This window comes from Natrix helvetica, assembly GCF_964273705.1.
Source record: "Natrix helvetica genome assembly, chromosome: 6".
NCBI classification, from domain to species: Eukaryota; Metazoa; Chordata; class Lepidosauria; order Squamata; family Natricidae; genus Natrix; species Natrix helvetica.
Window position 1 is genome coordinate 84,746,900 of NC_138553.1, and position 24,311 is coordinate 84,771,210.

At 44.7% G+C, this 24,311-nt stretch overlaps 2 protein-coding genes across 5 annotated transcripts; one reads left to right on the plus strand and one right to left on the minus strand.

Moving 5' to 3' along the window:
• Positions 1–587: 587 nt before the first annotated feature.
• DCLRE1C (DNA cross-link repair 1C) lies at positions 588–17,125 on the minus strand. Of its 4 annotated transcripts, none has more exons than XM_081957371.1 (14): positions 17,055–17,125; positions 14,864–14,915; positions 13,983–14,067; positions 12,740–12,799; positions 11,955–12,010; positions 11,305–11,406; positions 9,853–9,925; positions 9,071–9,211; positions 7,657–7,758; positions 6,910–7,046; positions 6,466–6,520; positions 5,099–5,187; positions 3,905–4,005; positions 588–2,961 (listed from the first exon to the last, which is right to left on the minus strand). In XM_081957371.1, the coding sequence occupies exons 2-14, from the start codon at positions 14,908–14,910 to the stop codon at positions 1,940–1,942; spliced, it is 2,070 nt and encodes a 689-aa protein (XP_081813497.1). In that variant the 5' UTR covers positions 14,911–14,915; positions 17,055–17,125; the 3' UTR covers positions 588–1,939. The 4 variants fall into 4 exon arrangements, with proteins under 4 accessions (XP_081813497.1, XP_081813496.1, XP_081813498.1 ...); XM_081957370.1 differs by lacking the exon at positions 17,055–17,125 and adding an exon at positions 16,256–16,457; XM_081957372.1 differs by lacking the exons at positions 6,466–6,520; positions 6,910–7,046; positions 17,055–17,125 and adding an exon at positions 16,256–16,457.
• MEIG1 (meiosis/spermiogenesis associated 1) lies at positions 17,070–23,691 on the plus strand. The gene is made up of 4 exons (XM_081957375.1): positions 17,070–17,088; positions 18,852–18,987; positions 19,664–19,829; positions 23,481–23,691. The coding sequence occupies exons 2-4, from the start codon at positions 18,860–18,862 to the stop codon at positions 23,607–23,609; spliced, it is 423 nt and encodes a 140-aa protein (XP_081813501.1). The 5' UTR covers positions 17,070–17,088; positions 18,852–18,859; the 3' UTR covers positions 23,610–23,691.
• The last annotated feature ends 620 nt before the right edge of the window (positions 23,692–24,311 follow it).

Sequence of the window (24,311 nt, forward strand, 5' to 3'; positions counted from 1 at the left end):
CCCGTTTTACATGCTTTTTTCGCCCTCCCCAGGCTCCAGAGGCTTTATAGGAGCCTGGGGAGGGCGAAAAGAGCCTCCTCCGCCCCCCCCCCCCCCCGGAGGCTTGGAGGGTGGTTTTAAGCGCTCCGAAGGCATCAGGGAAGCCTTCGGAGCGCTTAAAACTACCCTCCGAGCAACCCAGAAGTCACTTCCGGTTTGCTCGGAGGGTGGTTTTAAGCGCTCCGAAGGTGTCAAGGAAGCCTCCGGACGGTCCCCGAAGCCTTCGGAACGCTTAAAACGACCCTCCGAGCAACCCGGAAGTCACTCGGACGGTCGTTTTAAGTGCTCCGAAGGCTTCAGGGAAGCCTCCAGACGGTCCCTGAAGCCTCCGGGGGGGGGGGGGGAGGCTCTTTTCGCCCTCCCCAGGCTCCTATAAAGCCTCTGGAGCCTGGGGAAGGCGAAAAATAGCTTTTAAAAAGGTGAACTCAGCTGGCCAGCGCGTGCATGCGCACTGGCCAGCTGACAGGGCAGCACCTCGCGTGCCCTGACAAATGGCTCCGCGTGCCACTTGTGGCACGCATGCCATAGGTTCGCCATCACTGTCCTATCAGGATTAGGAACTGCTGCCAAAATTTAGTGGTGAATTGCACCCCTCGATCGGATACAATTCTCCGCCGGTACGCTTTGTAGGCGGTATATATTGGTTATGAATAGTTTCACCAGCTTTCTGGCTGACGGGAGCCCAGAACAAGCCACGAAGCTGTGACTGTTCAGATCCCCGTGTTGCCTTGGCTCTCTGGTGGGTCCACTCTAACGTCCACGGCTGTCTCCTCCCTTGGCCTGGCAGGTGTCGCCACTGGTTGTGTAAGTCTGGGGGGGGCTTCCTTGCCACTTTTTCACGGTGTCGCATAGGACGTATTCCTCCGCTTCCTCCTTCATGTGAGGCCCCCAGAACTGCCGGTTTGTTAGATATAAAACCTTTAAAAACCCGAAGTGCCCGGCCAAGCGCACGTCCAGGCGGAGAGCGCTGGGTATGTAAACCTTGGACCCTTTCCACGCTAGGTTGCCTCATTGTGTGAGTGAGCATTTGTTGGTTTTCCTGGAACCACGGGTCATTCGGAAGCGGCCCTGGATGGAGCAGGGGACGTCTCCTTTTTCCCCTGTCAGGTTGTTTCTGGTGCTTGGTGAACCGCTTGCGCTCGAAGGTGCGGTGGTGATATCATGGCTTGAATTATCTCGTCTCGTCTGCTTGCGTATTGTGGTTTCCGGGAGAAGGCGTCCACTTGATAGGTACTTCAGCGTGAAATTGAAGTGCCTGAAATACAACGCCCACCGAACTTGTTTGGGCAATAATCTTCTTGGGTTTTGGAAGGCTTCTAGATTTTTATGGTCCATCTAGACCTCAAATGGTAACCCCCCCCCTCCAGCAGGTGTCTCCAAGTCATTAAGAGCCCATCGAACTGCAAATCCTTCCTTCGCTCATTTGCATTTGGTGTAGTTTAGCTTACGGGAGGTGTAGGCACATGCTTGTAAGTCCCCGCCACCTGGTGGGTTTCCAAGAGAACTGCACCTACCGCCACATCGCTAGCGTCCACTTGCACTACAAAGGCTGTCCGGGTGTTTCAGCACCAGTTCGCTGGCAAAAAACGTTTTCAGCTGTTCAAATGCTTGCTAACATTCCAATGTCCATTCCGTGGGGTGACCAGGGCGCGGCTTCCCAGGTAGATGCTTAGGCCGTAGGAGGAGGTCCGTTAGTGGGAGAGCCACTCGCGCAAAAGATTTTGCAGCAGCAACCCACCCCTGGTACATGTATGTATACACACACGTTTATATGTACAAAATAAATTGTATTACATATTGTACAAAATACAAAAACATACATATTTAACATTTTAAATTTACAACATTTTAAATATATTTAGGGGGGCAGAAGCTTCTGGGTCCAGGTGCTCCCTCCTGGTCAGTGGAGGTTTTCTCCAGCTGCCAGTTTTTGGTACAGACTGCAGAGCTCCAGAGGTTTGGGAATCTCTGTCCCGGGAGTCGGTGGGACTTCAAAATCCGAAGAGCTCTGAGAGTCAAGAGTTTGGACCGCTGGACTGAGTGGACCGACCTCTGGCCTCCCTTCTGGCTCGGTCTCCTCTCCTGGTTCCGTTTGATTGGGAGCTGCTGCTGCTGTGCCCCAACATCTGCCTTTGCCTTCCAAGGGAAGGGGCTCTGCGGAAGACGCAGCTTGATCTAAAGGCCGGCTGATGTTTGGCAGGCCCGCTCTCTTTTCCCCTGCAAGGGGACGGGGCAGCAGCTGGGCGGCCACCCTTTCCGCCCCTCCCTTGGAAGGGCTGAACTCCAAATTCCTTCGCTCCTGGGAGGGAACGAGGACGGTGTCGCTTTGGCTGTCCCACCCTTGGCTGCCCTGTTCAGAGATGTGGGTGGACTGAGAGGACTCCTGAGAAGAGACGTGAGTGGAGTCGCTCAGGTCGTCCTCGTTGAAGGGGCTGGGAGAAGGGGGCCCGGTCGAGTTGGTGCACGGCAGGGGGCCCTCGTGGTCAGAGCTCTCTGGGTCTTCTGAAGGACGTCTGAAGAAGCTGTCCCATTTTGGCACTTCCGAGTTAGCTTGTGCTTGGTCTTCACTGAGCTTCCTGGTACTCGTTGATCCCACAAGACTGTTGGGGTGCTGCAACACTTCAACAAAGTCTCTCCCCAGTAATGGAATTCCAGGAAGAGCTGTCTCCTCCTCATGTTGTTCCTCCTCCTCCTCCTCCTCCTCCTCCTCCTCCTCCTCCTCGCTATTTGATTCTTCGCACTCTACAAAATCAACCGGCAGACAAGTAGGCCCTGGAGACACCTTATGACTGGGGTCTTCTTCACGATTTGGGGGAAGCAGCTTGCTCTCCCCGGGTCCAATCTCTGGCATCAGTTTTGGAACCTTGTAATTCCTGGGAATCAGTCCAGAGTCAAAGAGATCGTCATCATCGCTACCACCATCTGTCCAAACAAAATAAAAGCAAATTAATTGCCTCTCTCTCTCACCTCTCCATCCATCCATCGATCCACCCATCCATCTATCCTCCCACCCATCCAATCTTTCTATCAAATCCTTTCCAGGCAGAGAACCATCTTGGTTGCTCAAAAACCCTCATTCAGGCGTGCTGATTTTCTAAATGGAGGGAATTTTGGAGTCAGCCTGTTCTCTATTCAGCATGTGGGCTATTGAATGGTTGGTAGCTTAAGTGTTGGTGGGTCTTGAGGAAGACCCGGTTTCTAATCCAGCCCCTGCTACTGAAATGCATTCAATGATTTGGGGCCGGTTGCTTTCTCAGCCTGAACCCATCACTCGGGGGAAAAACCTGGAAGACGTTTCGCTTCTCATCTAAGAAGTACCAACCGTGGAAGAAGACAAAATTAAAAAAGATACTAGATTGTGGATAGGTTGGCATTAAAGATAAAAGATCAAGAAGATACAGAATACTTTCAAATATGGGACTTATTTTATCAATGGTTGGACGATAGAAGTAGAAATTAGAAGTTGGAAAAATACTATTATGCTCGTCTTATGTTTAATATATTATTATATCATATACTATTATGTAAGCAGATTGACCAAGACAATACGCTTTTCACAAAGCACATGTATGTTAAGGAAAATTATATCTGTCTGTCTATCTATCATCTATCTATCTATCTATCTATCTATCTATCTATCTATCTATCTATCTATCTATCTATCTATCATCTATCATCTATCTATCATCTATCTTATCTAATCTGTATATCTATCTATCATCTATCTATCTATCTATCTATCTATCTATCTATCTATCTATCTATCATCTATCTATCTATCATCTATCATCTATCTTATCTAATCTGTATATCTATCTATCATCTATCTATCTATATATTATCTATCTATCTATCTATAACTTACTGGTGTCCAGAATCTCCAAGGCTTTGGGCCTCTTCAGCACCCCGAGAGGCTTATAAATTGGCTGATTATTTGGCCTGTGCTGCCTGCAGAATGGCTTCAGCCTAAGGAGGGGAAAGAAAGGGCAAACTTTTACAAAGTGATTAAAATCTTAAAAGGGGAGAAAAACAAGGAATACTGAACTGGAAACAAGTCACGTCGTCTTACTTAATTTTAGAGAAATTTAAATGTGAACAAAATCAAATTTAAGACTGTTATCCGGATGTTCCAATTTTTTGCGAAACCAGCATTTGGTTCGGAAAACTTGTCAGTTTGTTGCACAAATTCAACTCCAAAAAGCAGACACAGATAACTGATGCAGCTGGATTCATTAACTTCTTTGTAGACCTAAGAGTAGATGAATCCATGGACAATACCAACAGGAGGTTCTTCCAAGGAAACACAAGGAGAGTTACAGGCAAGCACAACCAGTCGGCTTCATATCATCAGACAAGCCCAGGCAGACTGCTAGTTTACATCTCAGAGCAGCAGACTGCTTAAGTTTCTGTTTCAATTCTCTGCACAAACTCAGATCTGTTTAAGCTCCCATTGGCTGACTTAGTCGCTAGGCCTATTCATTGGCTGACGTTGTTCCCATGTCTCTCCCAGTCATGAATATTTTAACAAAACGCTATCCTTAGATTAAAAGACAGCAAGCCCTTATCAAAATAATTTTTGATAAAAGTAACGGAAGAGTTTAGCGAAGGACGGTTTGATGTGGATTCCATTACAGGTAGTCCTTTATTTAACAACGGTTACGGAACCCAGCTGTAAGTTGTGATGGTCATGTGAATTGGTCATATGAATCTGTCACAGGACCAACTTGGCACTGTCTTTTTGCAGTGGTCGCTAAGCAAACATGGCAGTCGTAAACCAAACCACCAGTTTGCTGTAGGCACAGTTTTGCTGAAAAGGAAGTAAAAGCTGGTTTTCAGAAAAACCATCATAAAATGACCGTCGGATACGGCAAACGGACATAAACTTGGCCCCCAAAATCTGATCACACATCTATGGGGAGAGGCACCCATTGTTGGCACTTCAAATTTGTGTTGTGAGTAGTTTCCCAGTAAGTCCGTTGTGATTTTGAATAGTTGCCAGCTGACCAGGTTGCAAGTTTATTTGTATTATGGAGGAGGGAAAAAAAGACAGAAGACTTACTTTTCCTCCACTCTGTCCTTGGTTGACCCCAGAGGAATCACATTGGGGTAGACATTCACGGGGCAAATGTAGTCCAAGAAATCTTGGATCTAGAACGGCCGATTGAAAAAGGAAAAAAAAAAAGGATGCATTGATAATATTTAATGCCTTAATTCCTTGTATTTATGATTTGCAACGGCTTGAGAAGTATGGATAGACTTTCAGCCGTTTGTTTAGTGACCGTTCAAAGTCACGACGACATTGAGAAATGTGACCTAGGACCATTTTTCACACTTATGACCTTTGCAGCATCCCTGGGGTCAGCTGATAAAATTCAGACGCTTGGCAATTGGTTCATAGTTACGACGGTTGTACCCCAAGGTAACGTGATCTCCTTTTGCGACCTTTCTGACAAGCAAAGTCAGTGGGGAAGCCAGATTCACTTAACAATCAGGTTACTAACTTATCAACTGCAGTGATTCACTTAACAATGGTGGCAAGGAAAGGGTCATAAACGGGGCAAAACTTACTTAACAAATGTCTCACTTAAATGTTGTGGTTTGCCAGAGGCCTGCAGAGCTGGCAGCAGAGGTGGACAGTGAGGAGGTTGGGGAGGAACCTGGGCCAGTCCTGGAGGATGGGGAAGGCTCTGATGAGGGCTCTGCGTCGGAGGCAGAGAGGGGTCCAGGCCCATCTGGGAGTTATGTGCTGTCTCCGGAGCCTCCAGACTCGGACAGCAGCGAGGCAGAGGAACAGGGGGAGCCTGTTCCCAGTGTGTGTATGTGCAGAGTGGCCAGAAGGCAAGAACAGTTAAGACAGAAGGGACGACTCGGGAGTAAGGCTTGGAGGTGATTGGCCCCTCCCACAGAACATAAAGGAGGAGCAAAGGCACTTGAGCCTTTGCAGGAATCAACTTGGTTCATGCTGGTCAGTTTTCCTTCTGAAGCTCCGTCTTGACTCTTTGCTCCGTGTGGCCTTGCCAAGCTAATTGCCAATAAAGACTTTGGCAGCGTTTCAGGGAAGATAAAGGTGGGTGCTTATCAGCCTTGTCCCGAAGGACTTTGGCAGACTACTGTATGACTCTTTATACAATTATTTGGGACTCATTACAGACTGTGAATGAACACAATTCACAGCCTTTGAAATAAAAAGAGGGTTTTGTGGGACTAAGTGTGTGCTTTTTACTGTCTCAGGAAGCCTAGGTCACAACACTCAACAACAGAAATGTTGCGCTCAATTGTGGTCGCAAATTGTAGTAATTCGTAGTATGCAGACGATGATTTTTCCTAAGGCGAGATGGGTTGCTCGTAAGTCAGATAAATAAATTTTTGGCCAATGGTGACTGTGTTATCCAGGGAATGTAATTTAATGAAACCGGAGGTACGTACCTCGCTATAAGAAGAGTGAAATGAGAAGCAAGCTCTGTAGGAACTCGTCCCGGCCCTAAACACACGGCATAGATTTAAATTAGTTTCCTCTGCTGTTGATCAAAACAGCTTAAAAACAAAAGCTGAAAATCATGCCCGCAAACCTCTTCTGAGGAATAAGAGAGAATGCTCTTTCTGCAGCCATCTTCCTATACCCCATGTCCTTCTGAGCTTGGTGGTTTTCTTCTGGGCATCTCATTACCCAACTAGGGAACATTATCAGTGCTAGAAGGGAGTGGCGTTTGCACCTTCTAGCCCTGATGAAGTTCCCTAGTTGGGTCGTGAAATGTCTGCAGGAAAACCACCAAGCTCAGAGAGCCCCAAGGGCCTCACAGTTCAACCCCCAGCGACCAATATTCTCTCCCAACGCTAATTTTAGGGAATCAAAACGTTCCCTACGCTCACCTCATGATCACGTTGCTCTTCCGGGTCCTTTCTCCAAACCACATGGTGGACGGCTTGACACTGATCACCCGCAACTCATGTCCATTCTGGGAAGTCATTCCACACGGAAGTCTGTTCCCGCGGAACATTTCGTAATCCTAATTGGACAGGTAGCCCCTCGTCAGGTCGTGGCTAAGTCTACGGACTTCCTGGTTACCCCAAAACTGATCCCCCCCCCCCCCAAGAGGCAACTGGAGTTTCTGGGTGTTTATTTTTTTAAGGTGTTTCGCTTCTCCAAGAAGCTTCTTCAGCTCTGACTGGATGGTGGGGAAGGGAAGAATTTATGCTCCTTGCAAACAGCTGGTCATTTGCATCCTTTTTATGAAGGACAACAGTGTTGGGGATGAGTCTGTGTTGTCCCCATCAACATCCAAGCCTGATTATCCCAAAAGTGCTTTTTCCAAAAGGCAGCTGGACTTTTTCTTGTTTTCTTTGAAAATCTTTCGCTTCTCATCTGAAGAAATTCTGAAGAAGCTCCTTGGGTGAGAAGCGAAAACACCTTCAAAGAAAAAAAACCAACAAAGTCCAGCTGCCTTTTGACAAAAGCACCTTTGGGGGCATTAGTAAAATAAGGGCCTCGTAGCCATCGCTAAGGCTTCTACACTGCAGGGTTTTCATCTCATCCTCACTGCCACGTTGTGTTCCACCAGAGTAATTTAGTTTTAGTCAATTAGCAGGAAGGGAAGGCTCATTCAAGACGATACATACCCTCGGATGGCGACAGGCGTGAATCTGGGTACGCCGATTGGTGGTAACGTGGTAGAGAATTTCTGGCATGTTTTTAAACATGTCCAACTTGTTGACATGCACCTAGGCCAGAAGGGTCATAAAAAGGGGCGTTAGGCAACTCAGAAAAGAGACAAGAGAGAACACTGGTAATCCTTTTCCAACAAGGAAAGTTCTTGGTTCCCCCTTTTAATTGCTGAGGAATGTAGAATGTAATGTAGAATAAACTCTAAAGCAGGTTACTGAGCCAGCCATAACTTTGTTTTCATCCCATGGATCAACACAACCACAACCAAGCAACCTCACTGTCTGTGAATTGCGAGGGAGCCCGATCCAGACCGATCTGTAACCCGTCATTGTGAAGCAAAAGCTTGGTGCTCCCTCAGGTTGGTTGTTTCCTTGCAGATGTTTAATTACCCAGCTAGGGAACGTCATCAGCACGAGAGCTCTCGGTAATGAAAGGTTTGCAAGAAAACAACCAGCCTCAGAGAGCAGCTAAGATCCCGCAGTTCAAACCTGAGCAACAAATATTATCTTCTATGGGTAAAATATTGACAGCGTGAACACTTGGGTGGAAGAAAACACCCATTAAGCAAAACCAATTGCTAAGTATAAAAACTAGGACTGCTGCGGTGTTCCTATTCTACCTGTGAGCTGCAACACTACCTCTGATTGACCACAGGGGGCAGTGTTCCCCAACCTTGGCAACTTGAAGCCAAGAGCTCTGGAGGCACAGTGGGTAGAGTGCAGTATTGCAGGCTGACTCTGCCGACAGTTCGATCCTGACTGGCTCAAGGTTGACTCAGCGTTCCGTCCTTCCTAGGTTGGTAAAATGAGGACCCAGATGGTTGGGGGCAAAAGGCTGGCTCAGTAAACCGCTTAGAGAGGGCTGTAAAAGCACCATGAAGTGGTATATAAGTGCTATTGCTACACCTTCTTCCCTCCCTCCATTCCTCTCTTATTCCCTTTCTCATTCTTCCTGGTGGCGCAGTGGTCAGAATGCAGCAGTGCAGGCTGACTCTGCCCACTGCCAGCAGTTCAACCCTGACAGGCTCAAGGCTGACTCAGCCTTCCGTCATTCCTTCCTTCCTTCTTCTCCTCCTTGGTGGTGCAGTGGTCAGACTCTGGAGGCTGACTCTGCCGACTGCCAGGAGTTTGATCCTGATCAACTCAGCCTTCCATCCTTCCGAAGTGGGTACAATGAGGACCCAGATGGTTGGGGGCATTTTGTTGACTGTAAAACCGCTCAGAGAGGGGCTGTCGAGCAGTATGAGCGGTATATAAGTCTAAGTGCAATTGCTATTAAGATCTGTGGATTTCCCCCACGGCTGGTTTGGGAATTCTGGGAGTTGAAGTCTCCTGTTCGGAAAAGACTCACCTAGGGACGCAGTCTTACCTTGATCCCAAGCTCTTCGCTGAGATTTGTGAATAAATACTCATATCCATAAGCCGCTTTGCAGTTCAACCAGACCACGTGATATGGACTCTGTGCCACCCAACTCCGGACTAATTCCATCAACCCCTTCATACATTCTTCCTGATGCGAGAAACAAAGAGCACATATGATGGTTTCAACTTCAATGCAATGGTACTATGCACTTGAATTGAATTCTTCCTGATGCGAGAAACAAAGAGCACATATGATGGTTTCAACTTCAATGCAATGGTACTATGCACTTGAATTGAATTCTCTTATTCCCACCCCCTTGAATTAATGCAGATAATCCTCATATGCCCACTTCTCCATATGAAGTCACTTCATTACAAATGTTAAGGAAAACTTCCTTCGAAGTGAGCTTGATGACTAAGTGGCGGTAAAAACTTTCTTTTAAAGCAGGCAAAAACATTCTCATGATCTACTGGAAGATTCTGAAAATAAGGAATAAGAAGTGTGGACAAGATGCAAGGATCCATCATCTAGAATAAAGCAAAATGTAGCTATAATCGTAATACATAGCATCTAACTCTGTACACTCCCCCCTCCCATTTTCCCACCATAGAAAATGCATAGCCGAATAATAGAAAGTGTGGCAGGCCAAAGACCCAAAAGGAAAGATGGCTGCAGGCCTGACAGCGCCCTTATTTTTATCTTTATTACTAGTTGGTGAAATGTATTCATTTGCATATTACACACCATCAGCATGCAGCTATGGAAGGTTCTCTTCTCATGTGACTTACCCGGCTTGGTATTTGATAATATTTGCGATCGAAGAACGTGGTGTCTAAATAGACACTCTGGATGTCTTTCACCCTGAAAAGAGAACGGCAGCATTGGTAGAGGAGTCCTTGACTTAGGACCACAATTGGGTCCAGAATTTCTCCCGGTAAGCAAGGCAGTTAAGCCAGTTGCGCCAGATCCGAATGACCACTTTTGCCACGGTCGTTAAGGGGATCACAAACAGTCCTTAAGAACCCCCGGCTTCCTCCTGTTGGCTTTGCATGTTGGAAGCCAGCTAGGAAGGTTGCGATGCACCTGCACTTCGATCATGTGACCGTGGGAATGCTCGTCTTCAGTCACTCTTTCCAGTGCTGTTGTGATTCTGAATGGTCGCTAAATGAATTGTTATAAGTCTGGAACAACCCATCTTGCCTCTGACGTAATTATGTCAGCTACACGTTAATTCATAAAGTTTATGCCAGGATCTGGAATAGCGGTGCGGTGGCCTCACCATCAGGAGACTCTGAGTTCGATCCTCAGTAGAGGCAGATCTTTCTCTCTCTGGGCACACTGGGAATATATCTGCTGAACAAAACTCTGCTCTGGTGACAGGAAAGGCATCCGGCCAGTAAACACTCTGCTATCTCCATTCAGTTGCCCAGACTCCACCCCCCCCCCAAAGGATTATGGGGTCGTTAAAAGGATGAGGATGTCAGGATTTGGAATATTATATTTGCTTTTACAAAATAATTTCTTCAGAAGGAAAAGCAGGGCATTTATTTTCAAGCGTCTCTTGGCTGAGATGAGAACTGAAGCCACGTGGACTCTGGTTCAAGGATCCGGATCTCTAGAAGGAATTTTTTCCCCCCTGCAAAGCCGTTGAGGAAGAATTCTACCATAAAATGCAAGCTAAGGCCAGTTTATAGGAAAAACCCGGGGTCCATTCTCCCACCTGCAAGAGGCAACCGGTTGCAAGCCACTTCGTGCTGGTGGGGCGGGAGGGACAATTGCCCCGGATCCCTTGTTATTGGAACAGAGCAGAGAAGAAAGAGAAGCTTTCTTGTTAATGTTTCTGTGTACGGAATGCTGCACGTTAGAATGAAATTACGACGACTCGGGCCTTTGCTTCTGAACTTGTCAGAACTGACCCTCTCGCTTAGGATATACTGCAGGGAGTGGCATATGGATCCCCCAGCTTTGAAAATTCACCTACTCTGCCTACTGCCAACCTACTGCCAACCAATCAATCAAAAGTGCAGAGAAAGCCCAGAGGTGGATCACCCAAGCGGACGTAAGAGGCTTTGTGTTTCTCATATTATAGGACGGGAGGGAACCTGCTAAAGAGCTGAAGTCATTCCTCCATATTGACCCCATGCATGTTACCGAGGTCCCAAAGCAGGGGCAATGCCCACCTTTTCCTTCCCAGGCCTACTACGGGTGGTCCAAGAGGAAGAGCCGGGGGCTTGCCTCACCTGCTTCCTGAATGCAGTAGTTCCATTCGGGCCACTTCTCCTCTGGCGAGTCGGAAATCCCCCGTGTACAAGACGGTCCCGTTTTTCCCTTGGAAGAGAAACCTGGTTGGAAACGGATTCATTCATTATTCACATTCACACATGCTGCTGAAACAACCCACACCCTGCTGGGTCGTTGTTTCAGAGATGTCCCCTTATCTAAGCGGAGAAACAGAATGCGGAAGGGCGGGTAAAAAAGCAGGAAGCGCAGGATGACTTTTGACTTCCTGCTGTCTTCCCCATTGCATTTCCTTGTGGGAAGTTGGTAGGCATTAATCCCATCTTTTCCTTCCTTCCTTTTCCCTTCCTTCCTTTCCTCTCTCCCCCTTTTCATTCCCATTTTCTTCCCTTTCTCCCTTTTTCTTCCCTCCCTCCCCTTTTCCTTCCTTCCAATTTTCTTCTCTCCCTTTTTCCTTCCCCCCTCCCTTTCCATTCACATTTTCTTCCCTCCCTCCCTTTTTCTTTCCTTTTTTTGTTTCTTTCCTTCCATTCCCTTTTTCCTTCCTTCCTTCCTCATTCCCATTTTCTTCCCTCCCTCCCTTCCCCTAATGGACAAAATACACATTTCCACCATTGTTTTTAGTTGTCTGATAGAAGAACAAAACACATACATAACTGATCCTGGACAGTGGCCAGCTGGCAGAAGTGTGACCACAATATCTTCTTTCTGGAAGGAAAAGATGAAAAAAGAGTTTCAAATTCATTAGATAACAAAGGATGAAAACCTCTTGATTTTTATAGTAGCATCTGGTCCCCAATTATCGGCCACAACTAACCGGAGGCACCTGCTTAGAATTATTCGCTCATTTGTTGAGCATCCAAAACATTTTGAGCTCAAAATCTTCCAAACATCCCCTTCTGATCTTATCAGAATTATTCCAAATTTTACAAAAATAGTGTGACCTCTGAATTGTGGGTTTTTTAAAATACATCCCTTCTGTTAATGGTTAGAACAGCCATAAGAAGCATCAAAGGAGCGATTTTGTCCTCTCTTGCATTTAAGATTTTCAATTGAATGGCTAGAAAAGAAATGATTTCTTACGATCGGTCGCTTGGCAATCAAAGTTTTGAGCAACCTAAAAAAGGGGACTTAAGGCCTGAATTTTAATGCAAATGACCAGCTGTCTGCAAGGAGTATATAAATCCTTCCATTCCCCACCATCCAGTCAGAGCTGAAGAAGCTTTTTGGATGAGAAGGGAAACGTCTTCAAGGAAAAATAAACAAGAAAAGTCCAGTTGCCTCCTGAAAAAGCACCTTTGGGACAACCGCGACCTGGATGACGGAGAATCTCCATAGACAGGAAGAACAGAGGGTGGTTCACCTTAGAAAACTTTAAATACAGGCACATATTTTGATGAAAAAGATAAAGCATTGTGTTTCATCTGAGCTTCTCACCTCACCCGATGTTTCCTCAACGAGAGAGATTTGAGTCGGTGTTTCAACTTCCAGGGTGACCTAAATCATAGAAACCACAGCAGACAGATCAAGGCCCAGAAAGGAGATATATTGATGGCACTCCTAGTGGGTTTATAACGGGAAGATAGGTGGGGGGGTGGGACACGGATATGCATGAAATGCCATGAATGTGTAAATGTAACATTCTGGTTTGGTAAAGGAATGAACAGAGCGGATCTGCCTGATTAGACAGGAAGCTCCTATATTTGCTAATATCTTTATTATGTGCAATTGGCTTTTCCCAAACATGCCCTTTAGTTCCTCCACGGGTTTTGTGGGCTTGGCGTGGCTTGGTGGTGGTGGGTCATGTGACTGGGTGACTGTGGCTATTTTAGTCATGTAACATCAAAAGACAGAAACTCACTTTAACAATGTCCTGCTGCAGCAGGGTTGGACTAGATGACCTCCAGGTCCCTCCCAGCCTTGGATTCTCCTCTGGAGCTGCGTCTAGTGCCTGGTTTGTAGTCCTTCATTCCTCTCCTTTTTCCGTCCCTCCCTTTCTTTCTCCCTTCCTTCCTTCCTTCCTTTCTCAGCACCCCAAGGCCCCCTTTCTGGCATAGCAGGCTTCAGGGAAGGCTGCTGGGAGCAAAAACAGACTCTCTCCCGCCACCCCCGCGTTTCAGGAGAACCTGTAGTAAAAAAAATGCTTTAAAAGGTTTTTTTAAAAAATAGTTCCGTGCAATCGTTGGAACTTTTTTAACAAAGCGTTTTTTTAGTATTTTTTACTAGCGGTTCAGGCAAACGGACAGCATTTCACCCCGGCCAACGGTGCATTTAAGAAAATTCAGTCCAAAATACCCAAAGACCAAAGAGTTTATTTGTTACTCGCCTTTATTATTTTTACAAACAATTGTAGGGCAGGGAACATCCCCTAAACCCCTCCCTCCTCCTGCTTTCCCAACAGCCCTGTGAGGTGGGCTGGGCTGGAAGAGACTGGCCCAAAGTCACCCAGATAGCTTTCATGCCTAAGGCGGGACTAGAACTCACAGCCTCCTGGTGACTGGCCCCAAATCACCCATCCGGCTTTCATGGCTAAAGCGGGACTAGAACTTCCAGTCTCCCACTTTCCAGCCTGGTGCCTTGACAATACTATTCCTACACTTTGGTATATATTATTAATTACTTGGTTATTGCCCTTGTAGGGTTCATAGTAGTAAACAGGTACAAGAAACAGGTAACTCACAATGTAGTTTTCCCAGAATGTGTATCTTGGGCTGGAGAGCAGCAATTCCTTTGTCACAGGGGAGCAATACAGGCGGAGTTTCAAGCTTGTAAGATAGAACCAAAACAAACAAACAAACATACAATGCAATGCAATGCTTATTTCGATTTTTGGAGCTGAAGGTTCACCTATCTTAAAAGTTGCGAAGATTGAGAACCATAGGAAACAATAATGGGAGACAGCGCCATTTCCTGCTGGTGAACAATTCAGAAGAACCGCATAGATCTGTGAGGGTGAACTTAGGGCACACATGCGCACCGAGCCATATTTGCTGCCAAGGCAGCCCTCAGCTCCGGCACGCATAGATGTGCTACCCAGCTGATTTTTGGCCTTCTGGAAGACCGGGGGCGGCTGTTTTCGCCCTTCCCAGGCTTCAGGAAAGCCTCTGGAGCTTGGGGAGGGTGAAACTCCCCCTCCCATGCGGGAGTCACTCATGCATGCGCAAGGGGGAATGCACACAGTTTTGTCACACCTTTAGAAAAAGGTTAGCCATCCCTGGCATAGATGGAGACATCTGATCTCTTATCCAAAGTATTTATTTCATAAGGTATGGAAGCCAATGTCCTCCACAAGGAGAAATTGGACAATTGTGTGTAATTGCTAATTACAGTATGTCAAATTCTGCAACGCAGGCCTGCCAGAATCTATGTCTATTATTTCTTCATTTCACTGAATATCGCTTCCTTTGTACAAAGTTTAAAAAATATAGAGATAAGAAAGATGGCAAGTCAAAGAAACACTATTGCAACATGCTTTTTGAGGAAATTCGAAGAGGCGATTGCAATTTGATGCTCCTGTAAGATGCTACGAAGTCCGTTATTCTAGCAAAAGAAGCTCCTTACCTGCATGCCAGCCGTCTTTTCATGGAAGGAGCTCTCAGCCCTTTCATGTGGTCTGAATAAACAAAACAACGTGATATGAATTAAAATAATCTCCATACAAATCATTAGAAAATTATCACATTGAATACTTCAACAAGTCCAACACGTTTCCCCCGCTTGTAAAATATCGATACCCAGGCTGAAAAGCAGGGTTCAGCCTCTGCTGGGCCCTTTAGCAGCCTGTATGTATATTTTTCTTTTTAAAAATGATCTAAATTAGTGACGTGATTTGCTTTAGCGACCTTACTCTCCTTGTGTCTGGTTTGCCAATTACACAGTGGCAGGTAGGACAGCGCTCCAGAGGGTTAAATATCATTGCCCAGAGGATGATTGGTTGTCCTCTCCTCCTTTTGGAAGAGCTTTGCAGCTCCCGCTGCCTTAAGAAAGTTCAAAACATCCTTAAAGATCCATCTCATCCTGGGCACACACACACCCCTTTTAAACTATTACCCTCTGGCAGCTGGTACAGGACAATAAGAACAAGGACAAATAGGCTGAAAAACAGCTTCTGTCCCAGGGCAGTAACTATATTGAATTCTACTGTATAAAGGTAAAGGTTCCTCTCGCACACATGTGCTAGTCGTTCCCGACTCTAGGGGGCAGTGCTCATCTCAGTTTCTAAGCTGAAGAGCCAGCGCTGTCCAAAGACGTCTCCGTGGTCATGTGGCTGGCATGACTAAACACCGAAGGCGCACAGAACGCTTTTCCCTTCCCACCAAAGGTGGCTCCTATTTTTCTACTTGCATTTTTTACGTGCTTTAAAACTGCTAGGTTGGCAGAAGCTGGGACAAGTCACGGGAGCTCCCTCCGTTATGCGGCGCTAGGGATTCGAACCGCCCAACTGCCGACCTTTCTGATTGACAAGCTCAACGTCTCAACCACTGAGCCACCACGTCCCTTCTACTGTACAGTGCAGTATTAATGCAGCATGAGGGACTTTCAATTCAATTGTACCGAATGCGAAGGATGCATGTTTGTGTTTTATTTCTATAGTTTTCTTATGTATGATGTCCACTGAAGAGGTGCAATGGCAATAAACTAAACTTCCGACATCCAAACCAAGAGGGGAAGGCCAATTCACTTAGCCACCATGTTACTAACGTAACAACTTGCAGTGATTCACTTAACAACCGGGGCAAGAAAGGTCGTAAAATGGGGAAAAAAACTCATGTTGCTTAGCAACATAAATTTTGGCCTCCATTGTGGTCCTAAGTGGAGGACCACCTGCATGGGCTCATGTTGTCATCCTGCAAAGGTCAGAAGCGACATAGCGACTGAACCAGGGCAAAAGAGGATCTCCTGGTGGTCTCCTTTCCCTCTCCTTTTTCCAGAACTCCCCCCACCCCCGCTCACCCTTATGGCAGTGGGAGAGGAAGTAGGCGCGGGCGCGCAGGTTCTCCCGGTCGAAGCGGTCGATGGAGAGGTGGGGATACTCTCGCATCACCCCGCCGAAGCTGCTCATGCTGTCGCCGACGCCACCGGCTCCTCTTCCGCTTCACACTTCCGCCAGGCTCTTCCCGCCGCCCTCTCATTGGCTGAGGCGGCGCCCAATCAAAAGAACGCCTTCCTCGCATGCGTATATAGGAACTTGGAGGGCGTGGTCCTCGCTCTGTCTCTTTGATCTTCGAGACAAGGAGGCCCTGCCCACAACGGAGAGCCATCCTCTCCGAGTTCCCATTTGCGCATGCGTTCCGGTGAGGCATCTCTGTGATTGGCACCGCCTCATCCTATCACCGAAACGCGAACTGCACGGTCCTGGTGCGTTGATTGTCTTTGCGTTAAATTGACTATAGTGTATTTACGCTGAAAAAATAAGAGAAGGGGAAGGTTGCCACAACCTTAAGTGCAAAAGTACGAGAACAAAATTTCTCTATGGAGCCTGAACCTCTCACTGATAATGAGAAACCAATTAAAATTTGGCAGCGCGGACTATTTTGGACTACGATTCCCAGAATTCCATCATGTCTGTCACGCTCGCTCGAGCTTCTGGGAACTGCTGATTGGCTCAAACAGACGAACAGCCCGCCTTCCGCTAGATTGGTCCTCGCCGGCAACTCCGATTGGCTCGGAGCGCTAAATGTGTTTGGTTGCTAAGCAACAGCGTAACCACCGCGGGTGCGGGCGTGTCATCGGCGTGCGTGGAGGAGCGCACCTGAGGTAAGTCAGGACTTGGCCGGGGCGGCGGGGTGAGGCCGGCTTCCCTTCCGCGAAGGATAAACGCTGCAGGCCCGGCCAGGGTAGAGGAGGCGGGTGATGGAGAGAAAATAGGAGAATAAGAAGCTCCTCTCATTTTCCCTTCCCTTATAAACATCGTTTTTGATTGGTCGTTACTAAGGCCCCGCCCCTTTTGCCCGGCGACTCCGTTCCCGGGACGAAGTATCGCGAGATTTGTGCCGTTGGGGCGGGAATAGGGCTATGGCACGTGTTTGGGCCGTTGGTTCGCATTTTGGCGGGAAAAGGAGCGAAGCTTTTTGAGGGGTGTCTCGGGAGGGAGATTGGAGACCCTGTGTTCGCTTCACGCGGCCCAGGATTATGAAACGGGATACAAAAAATTATATTTTACAAAAATATAAATAGATTCCATAAATATATGATTTTTTTTTGAATTTTCAATCCAAAAAACCGCGACTTGAAGATTGGCATCTCACTTGCCATTCAGGGTACCAAAAAGCAACTAGTAATTAAACTAATAATTACAAATAATAATGGTTATATAATTAATAAATCCTCAATTTTCTTGTTCAATTAAAGAAAATACGCTGAGCTGTTTATGAGCTTTCCTTCTCACGTTTCATAAATATCTGTTTTGGCTCCTCATCAATAGAAAATTGTTTAAATGTGTTTTTTTAACCTTGTGTTTATGTCAGAGTTGTGAATTTGTTATTTGTCTTTAATTTTCAACTGTTGGATTGCTATGTTGAAGTAAGAGAGTTCAAAATAAACACTTCCTTTTCCTAGAACGTTTTTCTCCTGTGCTAAGGAAGGCGTAAACTTTTCAGATTATTTTTTTCTATTCCAGCTTGTTCCCACATTAATATTTTGATAAATAAACGTGACCTGCTTCCTCTAATTAGTTTAAGCGATGGCTTCAAATTGCACATTTTCATGATAAATCAAAAAAATGCAGGGTACAGTATGCATCTATGCACAACTGTTGTAAGTCAACAACAATTGTATACAACCATTGTATGCACAATCGTGGCTGTAAGTCAAGGGCCACCTACCCAGGGGCTTTGTGACAACAGTCCCTGGGTAGGTTGCTCTCTACTTACAACCACAATTGAGCCCAAAATTTACTAAGTGGGACATTTGTAAAGTTAGTTTTGCCCCATTTTACGACCTTCCTTGCCACAGTTGTTAAGTGAATCCTTGTAGTTGCTAAGTTAGTAACCTGGTTGTTAAGTGAATCTGGCTTCCCCATTGACTTTCCTGGTCAGAAGGTCCCAAAAGGTTTTCATGTGATCTGGGGGATGCTACATACGGTATGCCAAGTATTTAAATTTTGGTCACGTGACCATGGGGATGCTACAATGGTTGTTAAGTGTGAAAAAGTTCAGCGACATAACTTTGGTCACTAAATGCACTCTTGTAAGTCAACAATTACCTGTGTATCTTCTTTAAAGTAATGACAAAAAACATATTGTAAAAACTGCAAAACCATGAAGATTTTGAGGTCTTTTTTGGGTCTTTTTATTGTGGCTTGGTGGCCCAGTGGTTAGAACACAGTAGGAGTCTGCCCACTGCCAGCGGTTATATGCCGACTGGCTCAAGGTTGACTCAGCCTTCTGTCCTTCTGAGATCGGTAAAATGAGGACACAGATTGTTGGGGGGCAATAGGCTGACTCTGTAAACCCACTCAGAGAGGGGGGTAAAGCAGTGCGAAGCGTTAGATAAGTCTAAGTGCTGTTGCTATTTATATTCCTGGTATCATGCTTGTTGTTTTTTGCAGACGCGCCTATGGAAAGTTCAGCTTTGTTTATGGACAGTAAGAATATGGCCTGTGCATCTTTCTCCTCTGGAGAAGCACATATGGCAGATAAGCCTGGTACGTCCTTCGGTAGAGGAGCAGATAGCCCTGAAGACACGTAAGTGGCAATCATGCAGGGTCTTCAGGGTGACATCCCGTTGATGGAAGGTTTTGTTCATTTGAGGATGTAAACCCTTGGAGTAATTGCAATCTATATCATGCCTCAAGAGCCTGGGGGAAAGGAAAGGAAAAAGGGGAGGGGAAGGAAAGTTCATTCCAGGATATCAAGCTGCAGTTCACAAGTTAAATGGGTCTGCTAGGAACTAGAACCAAATATGGGAGGAGGCAAAATGGAGATCTACAGATATATTTATTATTTATTTGTTAAACTTCTTTGCTGCCTATCTTGCCGTGAGAATAGGCAGCTCTGCTTCCTAAGAGCTTTTCTTCTGCCTTACTTTCTGTTTGGAAGCAGAGGGACAAATCAGGATTTATATTCTAAATATATGCATGTTAAGGCTGGAAAGAATAACCAAAGGAGAAGAAATATGGGTCCAAAGTCGTGATTATTTATTCCCTTTTCAATAGTAGCTCTGTTTTTCAAAAGTACAGCTGCTTTTTGTCAAAAACAATTATTAAGTCTTTAGGGTGATATCAAAACAGTGCATAATACAGTTATGCCTTTAATTAATTATGTCCATACATTTAGTTGCAATGTCTTTTCATAAATTTTTTGATGATGTTTCTTCTACTTTTTTTCCTGCATATCATTGCAATTTTTTTAAAAAATTCAGCAAGTTAGCCAGAGATGTTTCCGGGGCAACAGCCAGTATTGATCGCAAGCCAAAATTCATGCAGCGGGCCAAAACATGGTCGGATGAAGTTGAAAATCTGTACAGATTTCAGCAAGCTGGCTATAGAGATGAAAATGAATATAAACAAGTGAAGCATGTTGATGTGGTAAGACTTGATAACTTTTAAGAATTGAGCATTTTAAAGAGGAAAACGTACTATTCCGTACAATAATCTCCTTAGGTTTGTGGTATTTTTTCATCATTTCCTCCTGGCGTGATTTGTTGCTGTTGGTAGAAAACCCACCATCAGAGAATTTGTTCAGTGAGGGTTTCTCAAATAAATGACAAGTAACTGAATTGGTGCAACATGGCAAACCATGAAAGATAGGTTATAAATACCGATGGCTGAATTTACCCATTTTGGAATCTTTGGGTGGAGAAATTTTGAAATACACTCCTAAAGATTTACTGGTCATGTATTAATATTTTCTGAAGAGCTGCTATCATACACATGTTTACTTGCCCTGCAATGTGTTTTCCATATTTAATTAACTTTTTAGTTTATATTTTGTAAATATGTATTTGTGTGTATGCATAAATAAGCTACCTTTGATTTTTTGAAGAAACTATAAGGGGGTACAGAAATTGACTTAATAATAATCCAAATTCACAAATGCTGAACAATTCACATGTACACAGGATTGTAGTCCTCAGTCTGGTTATTGGAGCTAATAAGGTTGGGGTAGCTGGGAAATAAAAGCTGTTTCATCCAGATAAGTAGAACCCAATAAAATATAAATGTTAAAAATGTGATATGCTTCCCTTTGCTCTCCCAGGTTATTTTGCTAACAATAATAGTAGCTGAATTTGTGTCTGATAAGCAACAGAAAACTAGTGCAATACATATTAGGCATTATGTTACCTACATTTTCTTTTTTACTATCAATCACCAGAAGGGATAATGACTGTTTATTTAATTTACTTTTAGCTTGGAGGGATTTTGAGATGGCCAAGGCGGCAAAATCTGAATAAAAACCATTAAAACCACTGTCAGTGAATTCACATTGAAAGGAGCTGGTGAAATACAAAGATTTTGATCTGTCAACCAAAATCGGAAAATGGGCTAAGCACATTTAAAAGCATGGGAATGGCACAAGACACTTTGTGTGCAGTCAAAAATATTGTGTTGATTTTAATGTCCATTTGCATTCATATTGAATTAGATAATAATAATAATAATAATAAATATTTATTTCTTAGCCGCACCCTCTCCCGAAGGACTCGGGGCGGCGTACAATAAAACATATGAAATACATATATAGACAAGACATACATATAACAAAGACGTATACCAAGACATGTACAAGGAGGAGGTCAGCTAATGAATAAAAACAATTAAAATCACAATGTTTAAAAAAAAACCTAAATAATTAAATACAATTAAAATACCCAAATAAAAAACCCGTCAGGAGCGATATAGTTAGATCAAAGTTGAGCCAGGCCAGCTACTTGGAATAGGTGGGTCTTGAGCTTTATACGAAAGGAGCGGAGGTCAGAGGTATTCCTAATATCCGGAGGGAGGTCATTCCACAGGGCTGGGCCCGCCACAGAGAAGGCTCTACTCCTAGGCGCCGCCCCTCGACACTGTCTGGTGGACGGCACCTGGAGGAGGCCCTCTCTGTGCGAGCGGATTGGTCGCAGGGATGTATGGGGCAGAATACGATCCCGCAAGTAACTAGGTCCTGAGCCATGGAGCGTTTTGACCTTGCAGCCAGTTTATTTGCTTATGTCAAATGCTTTTCTGCTGGTTCAGTCATGTGTCTAGTTAGAATCCAAGCTATTTAGGGCATTAAACTTTTTATTGGGTCCAGAAAAAAATAATGTAAGTTACTTTCATGTACCTGACTATGCGAGAAACTATTTGTTTCCATTTGGGGACTACAAAGAGCTGAGCTGACTCGTCTTAACTCCATGGTTACTTCAGGGGCCTGGAGTGATAGCTTCAAAAGAGCCCTTCTCTGTTTATTCTTGGCCCTCTGTCACTAAGGAGAGAAGCAAAGGGGGAGTTCCCTGATCTTCAGAGTAGGGATTTTGTGCGAACAGGGAGTGGAAAGTGGGATTTCCATTATGTAGAAACACCCATCAGCGAGGGATTGAAAAATGTTGAAATTGGGGGAAATATGCCAGTGTTGCTGGAGATATTTGGAGAAGCACTTCCTAAGCACACTTCGATATGTGCAGAGGGAGGGAGGGAGGGAGGGGGAGAAAATATTTTCAGGCTGCAGGCATCCATCTGGCCACCCAAATAGTTTTTTAATCTTGGATTAAGAAAAGGGGGGGGGGGGGGCATGACACATAACAGTCGTTGGCTGGCATCCAAAAACTAATTCAGAAGGCTTCTCTATTGGAGAGGAGCTTCTGAAACCCAGCCAGCCACCTACCTCATAACAAGTCTGATTTTTTAAATCTTTCTCAACGCTCAGGAGCACTTGGTGATATCGTATTGTGGGTAGACAGAGCTGCGTGGCCATCAGCTGTTCAAAGGCATCGTGAATCCCATTAAATTGGGCCCAAATCTCTTAACAAGTAATTGGTTCTCGGCCATTCTGTTACACACAGCTGTATAATCGATCCACAAGAAATATATTTTCTGGGCTTCTTAAAGGATACTGAATAGCACATTTATGGACAGAATAAATAGAGGGTTATGCCATCCTTCACTAATCAATAAGATTTGCATACATAACAAAAATGAGCATTTAGGGATTACAGCTGCATCTCCTGTGTGCTCTGGCTGCGTCAGCGCAACCTGACTTTGAGCCAAGAGATTGCTGGCAGAGATTGCTTTCAGAGGGGTCCTGTTGCAGTCCCCTACAAAGAGGCAATTATGACAATGTTTTGATGCTGGTCGGGAGGCCACCGAGATTATGTTTGTGTTACCTCCTTCGGAGTGAGCGAATGAAAATGTTTTCTCCTTCTAATAATGCTTCAGAAAACCTAGATTCACCCTGATGGTCATTTCCTTCTGAAAACAGCTCTCTCCCCTCTGTGGGAGCTCTTTTCCCAATCACTGGAGTCCTTTAATGCTGCATAAAACGACTGAGTTGATCCTTTTTTGCTTACTCTAAAAAATTTTTTGCCTTCTCTCTTCTCAACCATATCATAAATGTCACTAATTTGTGTTCTAGCATTCAACAAAATCTGCAACGATATTAAATTTGATGGAATCCTCAAAACTTTGTGATTCATTCTTTCTTTCTGATAAGATGTATTTGAGAGCACAGAAAACACTCAAATTTACTATTGATTGTTAAAGAGAATTAAAAGCATTGCTTCCTGAGACGTTTGGTCAAGTCTTCTGAATGGAAGCTACTGATTAAAACAATAAACTATGAGCAACACAAGATACTTAAGTCATTCGAATCTTTACAAGAATAAACGGATAGGAGAAGTGCTTAAAACCAGCTTAAATGAACTGAACGGAACTGAACTGTTCCCAATTGAACAGAATGAAAAGTCACAGAATTCCATACCAACAGAATTAGTCGGAATAGTGCTGACCAACTCTTTTCGGAGAGAATGTTGAAAAGGGGAGCTTGTGAAATCCTGAATTTCTTCCTATCGGCATTGTCAACTTTGGATCAGGTTTGGGATCCTATCTCAGCATGCCTGCTCCCGCATATCTCTGTATGGTATATAGTATGTAGTCCTTTTCCCCATCCCTTATTCAAGTTTCACTAGCAGAACCTATAGATAAGTGCGTGCTCGGTCATTCCAAGAACACATGGGCACTTTCCTTCTTCTTGTTTGCATGCAGGTGGAAAGGTGGCCAGAAACTGGATTTGTGAAGAAGCTTCAGAGGAGGGACAATACCTTCTACTATTACGATAAGGAAAGAGAATGTGAAGACAAAGAAGTCCATAACGTTAAAATGTACGGCTACTGATCTATGTCTCATCCACTGTTTTTAGAAATGATTTTTTTTGTCTTGAATAGAATGGAACCCATTAAAAAGTTTTTAAGAGTAACTTGATAGGATTTTATATTTGGCTCCGCTCTGTGGAAAATATATATAAATATATATATATATATTTAATGAGCAATCTAAAAGATAACAAATTGATTTTGAGATTTCTGATACTTGGGGGCATTCTGAAGGCTGTGAAGGTACAGGTGAAACTCGAAAAATTAGAATATCGTGCAAAAGTTCATTTATTTCAGTAATGCAACTTAAAAGGTGAAACTAATATATGAGATAGACTCATTCCATGCAAAGCAAGATAGTTCAAGCCATGATTTGTCATAATTGTGATGATTATGGCTTACAGTTCATGAAAACACCAAATCCATCATCTCAGAAAATTACAGTATTGTGAAAAGGTGCCATATTCTAGGCTCAAAGTGTCCCACTCTAATCAGCTAATTAAGCCATAACACCTGTAAAGGGTTCCTGGGCCTTTAAATCGTCTCTCCGTCTGGTTCAGTAAGAATCACAATCCTGGGAAAGACTGCTGACCTGACAGTTGTGCAGAAAACCATCCTTGGCACCCTCCATAAGGAGGGAAAGCCTCAAAAGGTCATTGCAAAAGAAGTTGGATGTCCCCAAAGTGCTGTATCAAAGCACATTAATAGAAAGTTATGTGGAAGG